At 42.4% G+C, this 17,380-nt stretch overlaps 1 protein-coding gene and 1 non-coding gene across 2 annotated transcripts in view; both read left to right on the top strand.

Annotated features, from left to right (window-relative positions):
• GDPD4 (glycerophosphodiester phosphodiesterase domain containing 4) overlaps positions 1-17,380 on the top strand; it is an 87,452-nt gene extending 70,072 nt beyond the window's left edge. Inside the window, exons 13-14 of the mRNA XM_056130560.1 lie at positions 8,877-9,024; positions 17,294-17,380. Of these exons, the coding sequence (XP_055986535.1) occupies positions 8,877-9,024; positions 17,294-17,380 (235 nt within the window). The remainder of the gene's footprint in view (positions 1-8,876; positions 9,025-17,293) is intronic.
• On the top strand, positions 13,346-13,452 carry LOC130038794 (U6 spliceosomal RNA). The gene has a single exon (XR_008794783.1). It is a non-coding gene; the product is annotated as a U6 spliceosomal RNA (small nuclear RNA).

Genomic DNA, 17,380 nt, shown 5'->3' with positions numbered 1-17,380 from the left:
TTTTATTAAGTTGATTCCTAGGTATTTGTTATTTTTGGACACTATTTTAAATGGGGCTGACTCTTTGATTGCTTTCTCCTCTGATTCATTATTTGTATATAGGCATGCAACTGATTTTTACATATTGACTTTGTAGCCAACCACTTTGCTATATTGGTTTATTGTTTCTAGGAGATTTTTAGTGGACTTTTTAGGGTCTTCAATGTATATCATCATGTCATCCACAGTTAGAGGAAGTTTCCTCTTTTCTGATTTGTATCCCTTTGCCTGATTGCTGTTGCTAAAACTTCTAACATGATGTGGGGACAGTGGATATCCTTGCCTTGCACCTAATTTTAGTGGGAATGCTTTCAATTTTTACCATTAATAGTAGGTATGGGATTTTTATAGCTAGCAGCTACTAACTTGAGGAAGGTTCCTTCCACTCTTATTTTATTAAGAGTTTTATTATAAATGGGTGTTGGACCTTGTTGAAAGTTTTCTTGCATCTCTACATCGATTGATAGGATCATATGATGTGTAAACACACAAAAAAGGACGGGCAAGGGGACGGCAACGGCCTATCTCTCCCGCTGCCCGCGTTCAGTAGTCTCAGGCCGTTTCCCCACTCCAGGGATGTCGACGGCGATGCTCAGGCGAAGGAAGGAGCGAGGGCCAAGCTTGTTGGTCTTAGTAGCAGTTTATTACATGGAAGAAGTGTATGTCATGGAGGCCCCAGGATCTCTCAAGCACGTGCGCCTTTGTCCTCTCAGCTTCTGTCCTCAGCCCCATCTTCCCAGGTTCTCTGATGCACATGTCCCCCAGAGAGCCCTGAAATCTCCCTTATATAGATCATAGTACCTCTTAAGGGTGCAATATATTGTGATGTCTATAGTGATGTCATCAAAAGGAGTTACAGAAAGAACATTGAGGCAGCAAAACATACATTGTTTCTTTACATCCACCGGCCAGTAAACTTGGCCTCACCTTTTACAAGCTACAAACACTTGGATTAACAGAACAAACATCAGTCTGCTAGAGCTTGGAATCTATATCTCCAAGATCAGCCTGCCTGGAGCCAGGCATCTATAGTCCCAAGATCAGGCCTGGCTTAGCACCTGGGATCTCCATACCTAAGATCAGCTAGGTTCCTGTGAGATAAGGGAAACTGCCTCAATATACTGAAATCATTTACTGAAGGCAGTTTGAGGGGGAGAAAAGTTCAGTCTCATCCAAGCTAGTCAGGACACACGGGAAAATAGTTTCTAGGGCATATTCTCATTTAGCAGATCAACCCACCCTAGAACAGGTTTCCCTGGATGTGTTTCTCCTCTCCTTGTCTGACCAACATATAAGCATACATAATATAAATCATTTTGTATGGACACAGTAAGAAATACCTTAAGCTTATAGAATTGCTCTCCTAGGGCCATCTCGATCTCAGACTACAGTGCTCAGGCCAGATATCTTTCCTATACATAGTAGCAGGGTCCTAGTCTCGTCATTACTTTTAGATCACGACAGCATTTGTCTATGATCAAACTCTTATAGTTAAGAATCGTGGCACCTTGGCCTGGCCCATCGTGATGCCAGGGTAGCACACAACTTACTGGCTTGCCCTGGTTCCATCCAGTCCCACGTCGGGACCCTGCCCTTGGGGTGCTAGGAAGTGAGGGGCAACTGAGGCTTAAGTTGAGAAAGCAGATGCCCGGGAGTGAATAATATTCAAAGCCAATTAAGTCCTAAGATAAGGTAAGGTAAGGTAAAGGCCCTCCCGTTGATCGTCGATTTGCTCGAGCGGGCCCAGTAACGTCTCCATTGGAGACTTTTGTTGTTACTGTGTCTGGCATATCGAATACTCTCGGTAGCTTGCCGGGCTCTCCGAGAGGGGCGGAGGAATCGAACTCGGGTCGGCCATGTTGGCCGCTTGTAAGGCGAACGCCCTACCCGCTGTGCTATCGCTCCAGCAAGATATAAAGCATAATATTAATTGTCTTCCTGTATTTATACAAAAAGGCCATTGTATTAAAGTAAACTATTCAAAAGACATAAGGAGAGGAGAAAGGCAATATTAACTTACAATACAGCTTCAGTGTCTAAGAAGGATGAGACCTTACAAATTGGTTGGGCAAAAGAGCACAAGGAAGTAGTTACAGACAAACGTAGTAATGGGAATGACTCGGGAGCACTATGATGGGTGCAACCTGATAAACTTAAGCTCCTTGTACTCCAACAATATGATTTCTACCTTTCATTTTACTTTATGTTATTTTGTTTGCATAAATTGAGCCCATCTTATATCCCTCGTGTGAATCCCACTTGATCATGCATGGTGTTTTTTTTTTTTTTGATAAGCTGGTTGAATTCAGTTTGATAAGATTTTGTTGAGGATATTTGTATTGATGTTCAGCAAGGAAATTGGTCTGAAATTTTCAGTTTTGGTAATATCTCTATCAGCTTTGGGTATCAGTGTAATGTTAGCCTCATAGAAGGTGCTGGGAAAAATACCTGTTTCTTCAATATTTGAAAAAGCTTAGTGATCAGTGGCAATAAGTCCTCTCTGAAGGTTTGCTAAAACTCACTGTAAACCCTTTAGGGGCAGGATTTTTTTTCCAGAAACCCACTTATTTTCCATCCTTATTTTCATTTCCCGCTTGAGTATAGAAGAACAGCTTACGACCACTCGGTGGTGGTTCCAACCCATTCAGTCACCTGAGAAGTGGGAGCTGTAGACCCGTCTTCTGTGGCAGGCTGTGAAATTCCCTCATGTGGAGTTGTGTAAACTCGTTTGCTCGGGGATTACACATTAAAGGATGTTCACGGGCTCTCTCGGCGGCTCTCTTTTGCTGCCCGCATTTGGTGCTCTCAAGCCACATACCCATCCAAGACGGCCATTGCCTTGGATGTACGAAGGAAGAATGAGGGCCAAGCTGGTTGCTGATTAGTTGCTATTTATTAAATCTTTTGTCTTTCCCAGCTCTCACCAACCCTCTCTCTAGCTCGCTCTACAACTCTCTTCGTGACTCCTCTCCAATTTCCCCAGCCAATCTTACTCAAAGCTCTCAGCCTTCTCTCTAACTTGCAACCTTCTCCTCAAATTCTGTGTCTCTTCTCTCCGTCTCTGTCTCTGTCTCTTCCTCAATCTCCCTCGAACTCTCTGTCTCACTCAATCTACTCCTCTTTCTGTCTCTCTGTATGTCTCCATAACCATCCCTTCTCTTCCCCCAGTCGCTCCTTTTCTTCTCTCTCCACGCCTCCCCAACCACGCCACCCCACGGGAAGAGCAATCAAAATGTTTCTCTAGTCTTCCCCACCACCTGCAGCCCACTAGGGCATATCAGCCCTTAAGGTGTGTTTCTCCTCTCCTTAGACCTGCAACTTGTTTAACATTTTTAATTCTCCTTCCTAATATTTACCATTTTGTAAGGACTTAGTAATAGACACTTTCAGGCTTGCAGAGTGACTCTCCTGGGGACATCTCACTACATGCTCAGACTGCAGTGCTCAGGCCGGATCAATCATTCCTAACACCAGCAGGATCTAAATCTAGGTATTACTTTTTGGATCATGACAGAATTTGTCCATGACCAAGCTCTTATAGTTAAGCATTATGGCACTGCTTTCACTGTTTACCTGTAAAAACAGTACAAAAGTTAACAGGCATAAATTAGCTTTTCAGGGTTGGGTTTTCATAAAAAGGATTTTTTTTTATTTTGCTTTTTGGATCACACCCGGCGATGCTCAGAGGTTACCCCTGGCTCATGCACTCAAGAATTGCTCCTGGCAGTGCTCAGGGGACCATATGGGATGCTGGGAATCAAACCTGTGTCGGCCATGTTGGCTGCAAGCAAAGCAAACGCCCTGCCCGCTGTGCTATCGCTCCAGCCCCCATAAAAAGGATTTTTAAGTCCTTGATACCCATCACAGCAGTCGTCTGATTTGCTTTCTGTCAGAGTCTTATCACTGGATTTTATGGGTGAAGCTGGTTTCATCCTGAAGAAATGACTCTAACCAGAAATGGCATTAAATTTTACAGCATGGAGGTGCTTACGATAACTTGATAAGGCCACTTCCATTCACAGTAGTTGGATTAGAACAGAATCCAGAGTTCCAGGTTTTTGGTAAGACCTAAATACCAGGCTGAATTTGATTGAATTCATTCTCTATTTGGGTGAGGTAAAACATTATTTCCATATACTTGAATTCCCTGCTGCACCTGTCCTAAGTGAATATCATACTTAGTTCATTTTAAACTGCATCCAATAAGTTTTTTTTTTTAAATGGCCTAACATTTTTTTTTAAATGGCCTAACAATAGCTCAAACGGATTGAACTGAAATTTTGCCTTAGGGGCTATTTTGTATCTGAGGAGCACTCTGGGTAAGAGTGAGAGCCTAGAATCAAAAATTTCTTGGTATAATCTTCCCAATACTTTTTTAGAGTATGACTGAATTTCTCCACTTTCCCTAACAATTGAGGGTGCCAGGATTCATGGAGCTGATAATTTATTTTTAAAGCAGAAGCTAAATCTCGGATATCTTTAGAAGTGAAAGAAGTACCATTGTCTCTCTATAGTGACCTGCAAGCCAAATCTAGGAATTATTTTAAGTAACACTTTAGACACTTCTGTGACTTTCTCAGCGTAGATGGGGACCACTTCTACTCATCCAGTGAAGGTGTCCATAAAAGACAAAAAATATCAGTAGCCTAAGCATTTAGGCATTTGTGTGAAGTCAAGCTGCCATCTCTCCCTGGGTGGATTCCTCAGTGCTGAACAGGTGGCCAGAAGAGGAGGCCAAAGACTCCCACTAGGTTCACCAACACACTGCACAAAGCGGATTGTTCTTACTGTTCTATTTAGTTGCTTCCCATGGAAGACAGTGTTTATTAATGTAAAACATCTTTTCCTAAGTGGAAAGTGTCATGTAATCCTTTTACTTTTTCCACTGCATCGGACCAGGAATAAGTATTTTCCTATTTTCTCTTGTTTAATAAACTATTAGTTAACTTTTGAAAACTTGATTGCAATGCTCATTGCTTTTCTTCTTCAGGGAATTCTGGGTAAGTGGAAACTTTCTCTGGATGGGGTTTAAGTCTTAAAATTGAATAAGAATTAAGAGCATTCTTCTAGCTATGACATCTACTATGCTATTTCTCTTAATTATTTCAGTACCGCTTTTCTTTATGGCCCTTACAGTGTATAGCTACTCCTTCACTGTTTCCAGTAACTTTCTCCATACTTTATTGAACCATTTTTGTCTATTAGATATCCCCTTTTCTTCCATATTGCAGCATGAGCATGTGATATGTAGAATCAGTATAAATGTTTATTCTAAATCCCTCAGCCAATTGACAGCCTCAAGTAAGAGCAATTGATTTTGCTGAATTGTGCTGAATTTCTGTCTAGCCAAACTCTAGCTTCCACTATCCTGGTCAGACTCAAAACAGCATATGCAGATTTTTCAAGCCCCTTCATGAACTAGGTTACTACCATTAGCAAATTCCAAGTTTTGTCTGGAATATCCAGGGAGTGAGCCTACTAGAATATATTTGTTTGATCATCTCTTTACGTATGTGATTTGTACTTTGACGGATTTCCTCAGGGATATAAATAGGATTTACTGGATTAAGTGTCTGACAAGTCCTTTACATATTGATTCTTCATCAAATTCTCTTTGCTATTCTTCAGGAACTCATTATATTGTTATATATTGTTATATATTATATTGTTATATATTATATTGTTTTATTATATTGTTTCTCTTGAATTCATCCCATAGTTCTCCAATATGCTGTTAATTTCTTTTTAGACTTTCTTTCTTTCTTTTTTTCTTTCTTTCTAATTAAATCACCTTGAGATAGACCACCACAAAGCTATTCATAACTGGGTTTTAGTCATACAATTTTTCAATACCCATCCCTCCACCAGTGTACATTTTCCTCTAATATCCCCAGTTTCCCTCCCACCCCCTTCACACACCCCCACCCCCACCACCCTGTCTGCCCCTATGACAGGCACCTTTCTTATTGCTCTCTCTCTCTCTCTCTCTCTCTCTCTCTCTCTGCATTATTGTTTGCAACTGAAGGTGGCTTGGGGTTGTGGATGTGGCTGCTTGGGCTTTTAGAAGCATGGCGAGGTGAGGGGGAAGTAGTCTATCCCTCCCCCAAGAAAGCCTGGAGATTTTAGTCACAAAAAAAATGCATACCTGAATTTTCAGCAAATTAATATCTTGTTGAGGTTTGCCCGAGACAGTGGAATCTGGCCGGGAAGGGGGGTAAGATAGCAATTTTGGATTGAGGGAGCAAGTAGTTGCTGGGGGCTGTGCTTGGATGGGCACTTGCTGAGCAGGAAGTGACTTTTGGGCATGGCTCCTAAATACCTAACTTTGGGCAGTTTAATTTCTCGGAAACTTGGTCTTGAGTTATTGAAGTCTGACCAGAGAAACATGGGTGATTTGGGGTTATCAGGAAGCCTAAGGGAACCATCAAGCTGACGATGCACTCGCCCCTCCAGTCCAGGTTGACCTACTGGCAGTTCCATGCCATTTGAGCCCTAGTAGCAACAGCAACAGAGGCCCCAGGAGAGACCAGGATCTGGTCCAGGGTTGCTACAGTACAAAGCTTGGGCACACTGGACAGGCTGCAGTCACCAGTCTAGTAGAACCTGACCAGGGAGCACAGGTCTCCAGCAGTCTCCAGTTGGCACTCACGGAGAATTTCCTCTATAATATGCTTCGGGAAAAACAGGTTGATCCAGGGAGGAAATGGCAGCAGGTCTGCCACGCCAGCAGGACCTCATGATGGGAACCCAGAGTACCTCCTCAACTCTGGGACCTTAACACCTGTGCTCCACAGTGGTGCCAAGTTCGACCCAAAGAACCCTATTCAGACCCATTAAAATTCTCCCACCTCCGAATGCCGACTGGTTCAGCTCTGTTGGAAAACAGTATGGACGATTCTCCAATAATTGGAAATTGAGCTCCCATTTGACCCAGCAATATCACTCCTGGGAATATATCCCAGAGAGGCAAAAAAAGTATAGTCAAAGTGACATCTGCACTTGTTTGTTCATTGCAGCACTCTTTACAATAGCCAGAATCTGGAAAAAACCTGAGTGCCCGAGAACAGATGACTGGTTGAAGAAACTTTGGTACATCTACACAGTGGAGTACTATGTAGCTGTTAGAAAAGATGAAGTCATGAAATTTACATACAAGTGGTACTACATGGAAAGTATCATGCTAAACGAAATGAGTCAGAAAGACAGGGATAGACATAGAAAGATTGCATTCATCTGGGGAACATAAAGTAACAAAATAGGAGACTAACACCCAAGAATAGCCGAGATAAGTACCAGGAGGTTTACTCCATGGCTTGGAGGCCAGCCGCACACTCTAGGGGAAAAGGCAGCTCAGATAGAGAAGGGAGCACCAAATAAAGGGTGTTGGGAGGATCCTCCCAGGATGGGAGAAGCATGCTGAAAGTAGACTATAGAATGAACATGATTGCTGCTCTTTTGCAAACCACAGCACCCAAAAGGAGAGAGAGAACAAAAGGGAATGCCCTGCCACAGAGGCAGGGTGGGATGGGGGGGTGTTGGGTGGGATACTGGGACCCATGGTGGTGGAAAATGGGCACTGGTGGAGGGATGGGTATTTGATCATTGTATAATTGAAACCCACTTAATCACTTAATCACATAACTTCCCGTATAATTAAAACCCAAGCACAAAAATTTATAAGTCTACAACTGTACCTCATGGTGTTTCACTAATAAAAATTTAAAAACAACAACAACAACAACAACAAAAAAAACCCTCTCCCACCTCCCACAGCACCCAGAGCTGAGGGATCTCTGTCAGCTGGTGTCCTGCAGCCACCATCCTCATGTGTCCCACTCGGGATGGTGCTCTGCAGTGAGAGACCAGCTGGTTTCATTTAATGGCACTCTCCCTAAGCCAGAATATCCAACGGGCACCCACATTCACTCATGAAGAAATTTTGTGGCCCCATAATCTGTTCAGAGCGCTGAGAGCTGCCGTCCCTCCGGTGCTTGATGCTGGACCACCACAATCTTGACTGGAACTCCTCCCAGACTTTCTTTTTCTCTGCTATTTTCTAGTGGTTTCCTCCATCTTGTCTTGTAGCACCTTGACCTTTTTCCTCAACTGCTATTATTCTTTCACTCGGACCATCTGTTGATATATTTATATTATCTACCATGCTCTGTTTCTGCCTGTACTTTTCTCATTTTGGCTCTCATATTTTCTTGTTCTTTGCTAACTACCTGTGCCATTGTTTTTTTTTTATATCATTACCATTCTTACCATGGTGTCATTAAGGTCATTTTCTGGGGGTTTACAGAGCTTATCTGTGCTAGTAGAGCTTTCTGTGTTGTTTTTACTCACTGAACATGGCCGACTTCTATGCATCTTCCCCACTGGATTTGCTCTGCTTCTGCTGTGCTAAGGATAAATCGTTACAGTTAGCTCTCATGGGAGTCTCTGAGGGACTAAGGGTATAAGTTGCTCCTTTTTCTTCTTTGGCCATCTTCACCCAGTGACAGAAAGTATAACTTTGAGCAGTATAAATTTATGAGTAGAACTGTCACATGGCTGTATAAGCATCCACCCTGTTCAGATGTGGAGGTGAACCTACTGATATGGCAGTGCAAGTCAGGTGTAAGACTGCCCAGACTGAGCCAGAAGGGAGGGTAAATCCGTCTATCTCAGGTTCCAACAATACCTGGGAAATGTCATCTGGGAGATTAATTTGGCCTGTCTGCTGGTATGTGCAGGGGTGGGTGAAGGAGCAAGCAGAGGTTCCATGACTGTTTCCCTTTTATATGATGAGTGTAAGGTTGTGTCTTAACCCCCTGTCATTTCTGTTTCTGTTACAGAGAGTATAAAAACAATAACATCACCATCAATATATATGTTGTCAATACTCTTTGGCTCTTCTCATTGGCTTGGTGCTCCAAGATTAACTCAGTGACCACAGACATGGTTCATGAACTAAGAAAGATAAATTACCCTTCCTACTTCATGGTGAGATGGTTGTTCAAATAATTCTTCCAAGTCAGGGATAACTCGACTCTTTGTATCCCACCTCACCCCTTCAGTGCCCACTGTGAAAGACCTTGAGGAACTACTTAGAGAGTTACTTACCATCTCTAAGATGTTGGATATGTGGTGGGTTTTCTCCCTTCTCACACAGATCCTTTAGGGATTTTCAGGAGTAAATCAGTGTTAGAATTGATGTTTCCTAATCCTCATTATATTCTTTCTATCCATTATATAATTTGTCTTTGATTTAGGCCGTATTTTTGTCACCCTGAGGAAAGTAAATTTCAAAGATATTAAAATTCTTTTGCATGGTCACAGGATGGCAGGCTCATAAAGAGATCTCCCTCCAGAGTTCCGTTCTTGCAGTCGCATCTTCTTAGAGGCATAGCAGCAGTGACTGGGTGGGGAGTGGGGAGAGAGACAAATGAACTTGAGCACGAAGTGAAAACTGTATGTCCTTAGTGAAGTGCTTTAGAAGAAGAGACAAGTTTCTTGTCTCCTTGCTTGAATTATTTTCTGATCCTACTACTGGTCATGCCAGAGTCTCTGGGACCAGAAGACCTAGGCTACAATCCTAACTAAATTCTGTCATTTAATGTTTGGAGGGAGCCTCAGATAACAAGCCAACTACATACAAAGGCTGCTTTTTAATTTCAAAACATAGTATATCCTTTTAAAAAATAGCTAGAAAATCTTTGACAAGGTAGTTCATGAAGCCAATTAGGTTTTGTGGCATATATTTTCACCCTATTGTCTCAAAAGTTACTGCCTGAATGGAGCTACTCAGTCACTTTAATTATACATTTATAATAAACTTAGCAATTTGTTAATGTTCTGAGTAAAGATTCATTCACATTTCTCTCCTATGGGTGACCTTTTAATAAACTTTTAAATTTTATTTCTTTGGCCACACCCAGCAGTACTTGGGGCTTACGCCTGGCGTTGTGTTCTGGGATGACTCCTGGTGATGCTCAGGGTTGGACTGGCATCAATCAAGGCTGACAGGCTACTTTTACTTTCAGTGTACACCCGGTTGACCAAGTGGGATGTGGTAAGGTATAAGAGAAAATAGCTGCGAAGGAACAGTACACTATTTTCTAGATAAACACCAGCTCAGGAACTTCATAGACTCAAAACCAAACCTAAAGCAAGGGCTAAAGGGGCTACTATAATACAAGACAAACCCTACAAGCACAACACACCCTTACAGAAAGATGACACAAAACCCCATAACAGTAATCTCTCTCAACGTCAGTGGTCTAAATTCACCAATTAAGAGACACAGAATGGCAAAATGGATTCAGAGACAGAACCCAACATTCTGCTGCCTACAAGAAACTCATCTCAACAGCCAGAGCAAACACAGACTCAAAGTTAAAGGATGGAAAACAATCCTGCAAACGAACAGCTCCCTCAAAAAAGCTGGGGCGGCCATACTAGTATTCGACAACATTAATTTCAGGTTGAAAAAGATTAGAAGGGACAGCGAAGGCTATTTTATCTTCATCAAGGGATACGTACAACAGGAAGAAATAAAACTCTTAAATGTATACACACCTAATGAGGGAACAGCTAAATACTTAAAACAACTACTAGCAGATTTTAAGGAGGACATTGCTAGCAACACAATAGTAGCCGGAGACTTCAACATCGCCTATCACCTCTGGGTAGATCAATAACAAAACTCAGCAAGGAAACATTGGCTTTGAAAGAAGAAATAGAAGAGAAAGGGCTTATAGACCTATACAGGGCTTTACACCCCAAAAAGAAAGAATACACATTCTTCTCCAGTGCGCACAGAACATTTTCCAAAATAAACCATGTGCTAGGCCACAAAACATACCTCAATAGAATCAGGAAGATAGAAATAGTATTAACAATCTTTTCAGACCATGATGCACTGAAAATAGAAGTGAATCACACACAGACATGGAGAACTAAATCAAACACCTGGAAGTTAAAGAGAAAATAGCTTGATTTCTATTTCTATTGCTATTTATAAAGGAACGTTTGAGGAACAGTTGAAGAATTACTACTTTAATTGCTACTTAATCTTTCTCCGTTGACTTTTTTTAAATTTTATTAAAAAATTTTTTAATAGTGAGACATCATGAGGCACAGTTGCAGACTTACACACTTTTGTGCTTGGGTTTCAGTTATACAATGATCAAATACCCATCCCTCCACCGGTGCCCATTTCCCACCACCACGGATCCCAGTATCCCTCCCCCCCCATCCCCCCCCCCCCCCCCCCCCCGTCCCACCCTGCCTCTGTGGCAGGGCATTCCCTTTTGTTCTCTCTCTCTTACTGGGTATTTTGGTTTGCAAAAGAGGCAACATGATTGTCACCCATTGCCTCCATTGACTTTTAAGGTTTTTTGTGAACTGATTTCTGACCCTAAATAAAATCTTTCTCAAGCCCCATAGCTTTGGTTATGGTGATACTCTCAGATAATTTTACAAGGGTAACTCCCAAGTAGTATCCAGTGTCCTAGGGAAAACTTCTGGCAATACTATTTGACCAATAGAAAAGTCAAAGCTCAGTCATGTGACACAGTGATGGTAGGGTCCATCATGCTACAGGATAGCGTCCAGCAGTGTTTCTGGCAACCAGAGCTAATTTTGGAGATGCCTGGAGCCCGTGTAATTGTTGAGGATGAACTCAGAGCCTTGTGCATGCCAGGCATGGGCCCGGCCCTGTAAGCTATCTCCCTGGCCATTCAATTTTTTTAAACTTTTAGTCATCAAAAAGCCTCAATTCCAAATAAGAATTCCCAGGTAACAGTAACAATCCAAATCCAAGACTTCCTAGAGAATTAAAGCGCTAGGTAGAGAATTCTAAATGAGAAATCTCAATGTTTCTGCTTATCTCCTCTGCTTCTCCAGCCCTGCTAGGAATTCATGTTCGCTTGTTCAGGTCAGGACCAGGAGGAAGGGAATCAGAGCCAAGGATTCAATATTGCAGATGGCCTTCTGTGAAATTTCCAACCCCCTCTTTACTTGAGTGGCAGAGAAACTCTTGGAGATGGACCCTCAAGGGAGTCTTGGATGATAGTGATAGTCCCTTGGCACAAGTGAAGCCTCTCCACTTATTTTTCCTCATATGATTTCCTATCATGCAAGCACAGTATTTTTTTTGTAATTTTTTTTAAAAGAATTTGTTACAAAGGTAAAGTTCTTCATTATATAAAATTCAGCCATTACTAAGGATGATAAGGTTAAGAAGCGGAGGTATCACTGTACCACTGTCATCCTGTTGTTCGATTGTCTGGAGCAGTCCCCAATAACGTCTCCTTCGTTCTAGCCCTGAGATTTTCAAAAGTGTCACATTCGAGGCTCTTTCAGGGTCAGGAGAATGAGACTCATCATTGTTACTGGTTTTTGGCATATTGAATACGTCACGGGGAGTTTGCCAGACTCTGCCATGTGGGCAGGATACTTTTGGTAGCCTGCCAGGTTCTCCAGAGTAAGAACTACTACTATAGTGTTTTCTAATTTATTTATCATTGTGACTTAAAATATACATACATATTAATGTCTGTATTACAGTATATATATATACATATGTACACTACAAATGTACATTGCTAAATCGTAACTATAAACAAATTAGAAAACACTATACCCCTTCTTAACTTTATCCTCCTTAGTTATGTCTCAGAGCTGCCCCTTTGGATATATAAAATAAAACTATAAAACCTGCAATGTCTTTTATAGGTGCCATCCCCAGCAGTGCGGTAATTCCAGTGGTCTCTCCTAGCAGTGCTCAGCTTGGAGGAGCACTGGAGGTGCTGGAGTCCTCGGCTGCTTCCAGCAATATCTGGGTACAGGGGAGGGCACTCAGTGCTGGACCAAATTCAGAGCCTTGTTCTTAGAAGCTTGTACTCTACAACCTGGGCTCTCTTCCTGACCATAGATAAAGATATAGGTTTTATTTTGTTTCATTTTATTTTTGGTTTTGGAGTCACACTGGTTATTCTGGTATTCCGAGTCACATCTTGTGGTACTGGAGGAAAACAAGGTGTCAGGGATCAAACCTGGGCGTCCTGCACACAAAGTTTGGGTTCTAGCCTGTTGAGCTATCATCCCAGCTTCAACCTTTATATTTTAGAACTGAAAATTATGAAATTGAATTGCTAATAAATTCAGGAATCTAAGTATAAAAATTCCTTTTCTAACTAGCTCAGGCTAGTTTAAAGAACCCTTTTGGGCCTCTTTGTTTAAAGGGTTAGCACCATTATCCCAACTAAGCAATTCATGGTCTGGAAGGAGTCCAAGTTTGTAGCTTAAAGACATTCATACTGTGCTCGCTTTGGCAGCACATAGACTAAAATTGGAACAATACAGAGAAGATTAGCATGGCCCCTGCACAAGGATGACACGCAAATTCGTGAAGCATTACATATTTTTGGGATGGGGGGTGGGAGGGATACTGGGACTCGTGGTGGTGGAAAATGGGCACTGGTGGAGGGATGGGTATTTGATTATTGTATAACTGAAACCCAAGCACAAAAATTTGTAAGTCTACAACTGTGCCTCATGGTGTTTCACTAATAAAAATTTAAAAAATTTTAAAAAAATGTAGGGAGGTTCTCATGGTGTTTCACAATCACGATCACGATCATCCTGTTGTTCATCGATTTCCTCAAGCAGGCATCAGTAATGTCTCCTTCTTCCTAATCCTGAGATTTTAAAAGAGCCATTTCAATGCTCTTTCAGGATTAGGAGAATGAGACCCATCATTGTTACTGGTATTTGGCATATTGAGTACGACACGGGAAGTTTGCCAGACTCTGCCATACGGACAGGATACTTTTGGTAGCCTGCCAGGTTCTCCAAAGGAAAAATAAGATAAGATGTTGCGCTGGTGCTAGTGGCAGCTGGTGGGTGTGGCGCCTACCTACTGGAAGATGGGGGGTCTGGGTGGAGAAGGCCCAGTCCCAATCCGAGTAGGCTTGGAGACCTCAGCCCCAGGACACGCATGCCTGGGTTCCTCTGCCACTTCTTTCATGCATGAGGCCTTGTCTGGATGTGTGGAGAGTGGTCCCAGCATGGCTGTGGCTGGCTCCGGAGGTCCTCAGCTGCTGAGGCTCTGCTCGGGGTGGGGCGGGGGGTAGAGAAACTCAACCCTCCCCCCTCCAAGGGGCCCCGGTGAGGACAGCCAGGCGCAGGGGCAGGAGACTGTGCCCTGTGGTGTTTCACTAATAAAAATTTTTTAAAAAATAAATAAATTTTTTGGAGCTGGAGCAATAGCACAGCGGGTAGGGCGTTTGCCTTGCACGCAGCCAACATGGCCAACACAGGTTCGATTCCCAGCATCCCATATGGTCCCCTGAGCACCACCAGGAGCAATTCCTGAGTGCATGAGCCAGGAGTAACCCCTGAGCATCGCTGGGTGTGACCCAAAAAGCAAATAAATAAATAAATAAATAATTAAAAAAAATGTAGGGAACAGGCTTTTAAACACCTAAGGATTACCTGTGTGGAATGGTCAGGGTGAGCAAGCTTGGGCTTTGTTGTCTAGAATCAGGCTTCATTACATTAGGGGTTAGTGGGGAAAATCTGAGCCATTTATTTATTTATGTATTTTTCTGGCCTTAAAATACTTTTTTGAAAGGAAGGAGAAAGAGAAAGTGCGAGAGAGTAGAGAGTAATGCACTCAAGAGAGAGCAAGAGCTTCCCCAAAGGCTCAGAGAGAGGCCCAACAAATATCTCAGCATTAGACAGGAAAGTACACATCTCAACAGGGGAGATGTGGGCGACCAATGTGCTTGGGCATCACATGTGCTCGGCCATGTGGGCACAAGCAGCACAAGCACCTGAGCAATTTATTAATTTTTTTAGACATCATTTTTTTCTCAAATTGACCATGATATTTATGCTTTTCTGTAAAAATTTAATTTATTCAGCAATTTTATTCAACACTGCATGACACTGATTCTTTACATGTTGGGAACAAAGGAAAAATACTTCCTCTTATAGCGCTTATGTTCACGTGTGTGTACAGTAGCACTCTAGTTCGTTGATTTGCTCAAGCGTACACCATTGTGAGACTTGTTGTTACTGTTTTTGGCATATTGAATATGTCATGGGTAGTTTGCTAGGCTTTGCCATGTGGGCGGGATACTTTCAGTAGCTTGCCGGGCTCTCCGAGAGGGGCAGAGGACTCAAACCTGGGTTGGCCGTGTGCACGACAAATGCCCTACCTGCTGTGCTATCGCTCCAGCCCATGTACACAGTAAATTAATAAATAAGTATGGATGTACTTATGAATGGTTAAAAAAAATGTGTTCACCATAATCTGATCTGATAAGTTTTATAGAGTAGCTACTCAGTATCACCTAGGGTGGGTGGGGGCTGCCTCTTAAAAATGCAGAAATCCTGTTTCCTAATTTGTGGTGAGATACAGGAAAGCCGATATTTTTTTTCCATTTTTTTTATAATTTTATTTATTGAATCATTGTGAGAGCAGTTACAAAGCTTTCGGGTCTAAGTCTCGGTCATACAATGAAACACCCGTACCTTCACCAGTGCCCATTCTCTACCACCAAAAACCCCAGTATACCCCCATCCCACTCCCTCCCTCTACCTGTGGGGCAGATGATTTCCACATTACTCTCTCTCTACTTTGATCACATTCAATATTTCGACACCAGACCCACCATTATTATTTGAGATTTACCCCAACACTCAGATCTGCTTAAAAGGCAACAGTAGACAATTTGTGTTTTATTGCTGGTTATGAATAATATATGATGTCGCGTGGCTGCAGTAGGGCCATGTGATTTTGAAATTCTGAAATTTTAACACTTAAATCTGGAGGGATTTCTGCCACAAGCCGCTGGGCTTCTAGATTTTTTTCTGAGTCTCTGGGATCGTGGCCATTAAGCAGCTTGATCAGGAGCCAGAGAGGCCGTTCTTGGGCAATGACTTGGGGTCTCGTTGGGGTGGGGAGGACAGGCCCGGCTCCTCCCCCATCCCGTGAGGCCCAAAATGTCTTGTTACTGTGGGCCCAGACCTAACTGTCCAATGGCCTCTGGAGGATGACGGCCACTGAGCCACCAAGGGGGAGCAGGCGGAGGGACAACACCCTTTCCCCCCTGGGGTGGCCCGGCGACAGTAACCTACTGCGGGGTCCGGACGCATTTCTGCCAAAAGCCGCTGGGTTTTGAAATTTGTTTTTGAGTCTCTGGAAAGCCTATATTATTGAAAGGTGGATTTCAGCTGTGTTTGAAAAGCCACACTGTGAAAAATGGAGCAAAAAGCTAACAGTCAAGAGCTGGACCATAGTCTTAGGTCTGTAACCAACTTACTATGTGACTTCTCTAGAACTACCTCTATCCACTGGCTGAATCTAAAGTGTTTTATACCTTGAAAATCCTCCCTCCACTCATACGGGCCTCGTGTGCCTGAGACTATGAATTTAACTGAACTTCCTCCAGTTGTTCTACCTCCCTCCCGGGTCTCCCCACCCTATCATCTCTGGTGTCAGAGCAAGGGATTTGTCCTATGTGCTCTTAAGTGCCTTCCTGGCTCAAAGTATCTATTATAATAGTATTCTAATAGATACTGGAGCTGGAGCCATAGCACAGCGGGTAGGGCGTTTGCCTTGCACGTGTCCAACCCGGGTTCGTTTTCTCCATCCCTCTCAGAGAGCCCAGCAAGCTCTGAGAGTCTCCTGCCCGCACTACAGAGCCTGGCAACTCCCTGTGATGTATTTGATATGCCAAAAACAAACAAACGAACAAAAAACCAGTAACAACCAGTCTCACAATGGAGATGTTACTGGTGCCCGCTCGAGCAAATTGGTGAACAACGGGAGGACAGTGCTACAGTGCTTCATAAGCCTTTGCATGCTGAATCAGCTGAATCAGCTATTATAAAAGGAATATGTTTGTAGCCACAAAATCTACTTTATTTTTTTTAAGATTGAATAAAAACCATAAGCTAGTTGCTTAAAAACAAAATTGGTATGACCAGGTGTGTGGGTCACTTCTTTGTAGTGAAGTACACTTCTTGCTTTCATGAAATCTGAGTTCTGTCTCTAGAACGTCAATAGAATTAAAAAAATTAAAAAATTGGTATTTAGACCTAGTAAGTATTTTAATCATTTTGAAATAGTTATGTAAATTAGGTTGCTTTGTCAATAAAATTTGGGAAGAGAAGAAAAAAATAAATGAATAAATGTAAGTAAAAAACATTTCTGTAAATTTCTTTAATTGTACTTACAGTTCTTTAACTGTTTCTGCAGACAACAAATTCCTATATGTTCTGGTGGTTTTTACTGGATTTCCTGTCTGTAATTTTTATTGGTGCCATATTTTATTTCCATTGGTAA

This window comes from Sorex fumeus, unplaced genomic scaffold (genome assembly GCF_029834395.1).
Source record: "Sorex fumeus unplaced genomic scaffold, SorFum_2.1 ptg000079l, whole genome shotgun sequence".
Taxonomy (NCBI): domain Eukaryota; kingdom Metazoa; phylum Chordata; class Mammalia; order Eulipotyphla; family Soricidae; genus Sorex; species Sorex fumeus.
The sequence above is the reverse complement of the archived record's forward strand: the minus strand, read 5'-3'. Positions and strand labels throughout refer to the sequence as shown.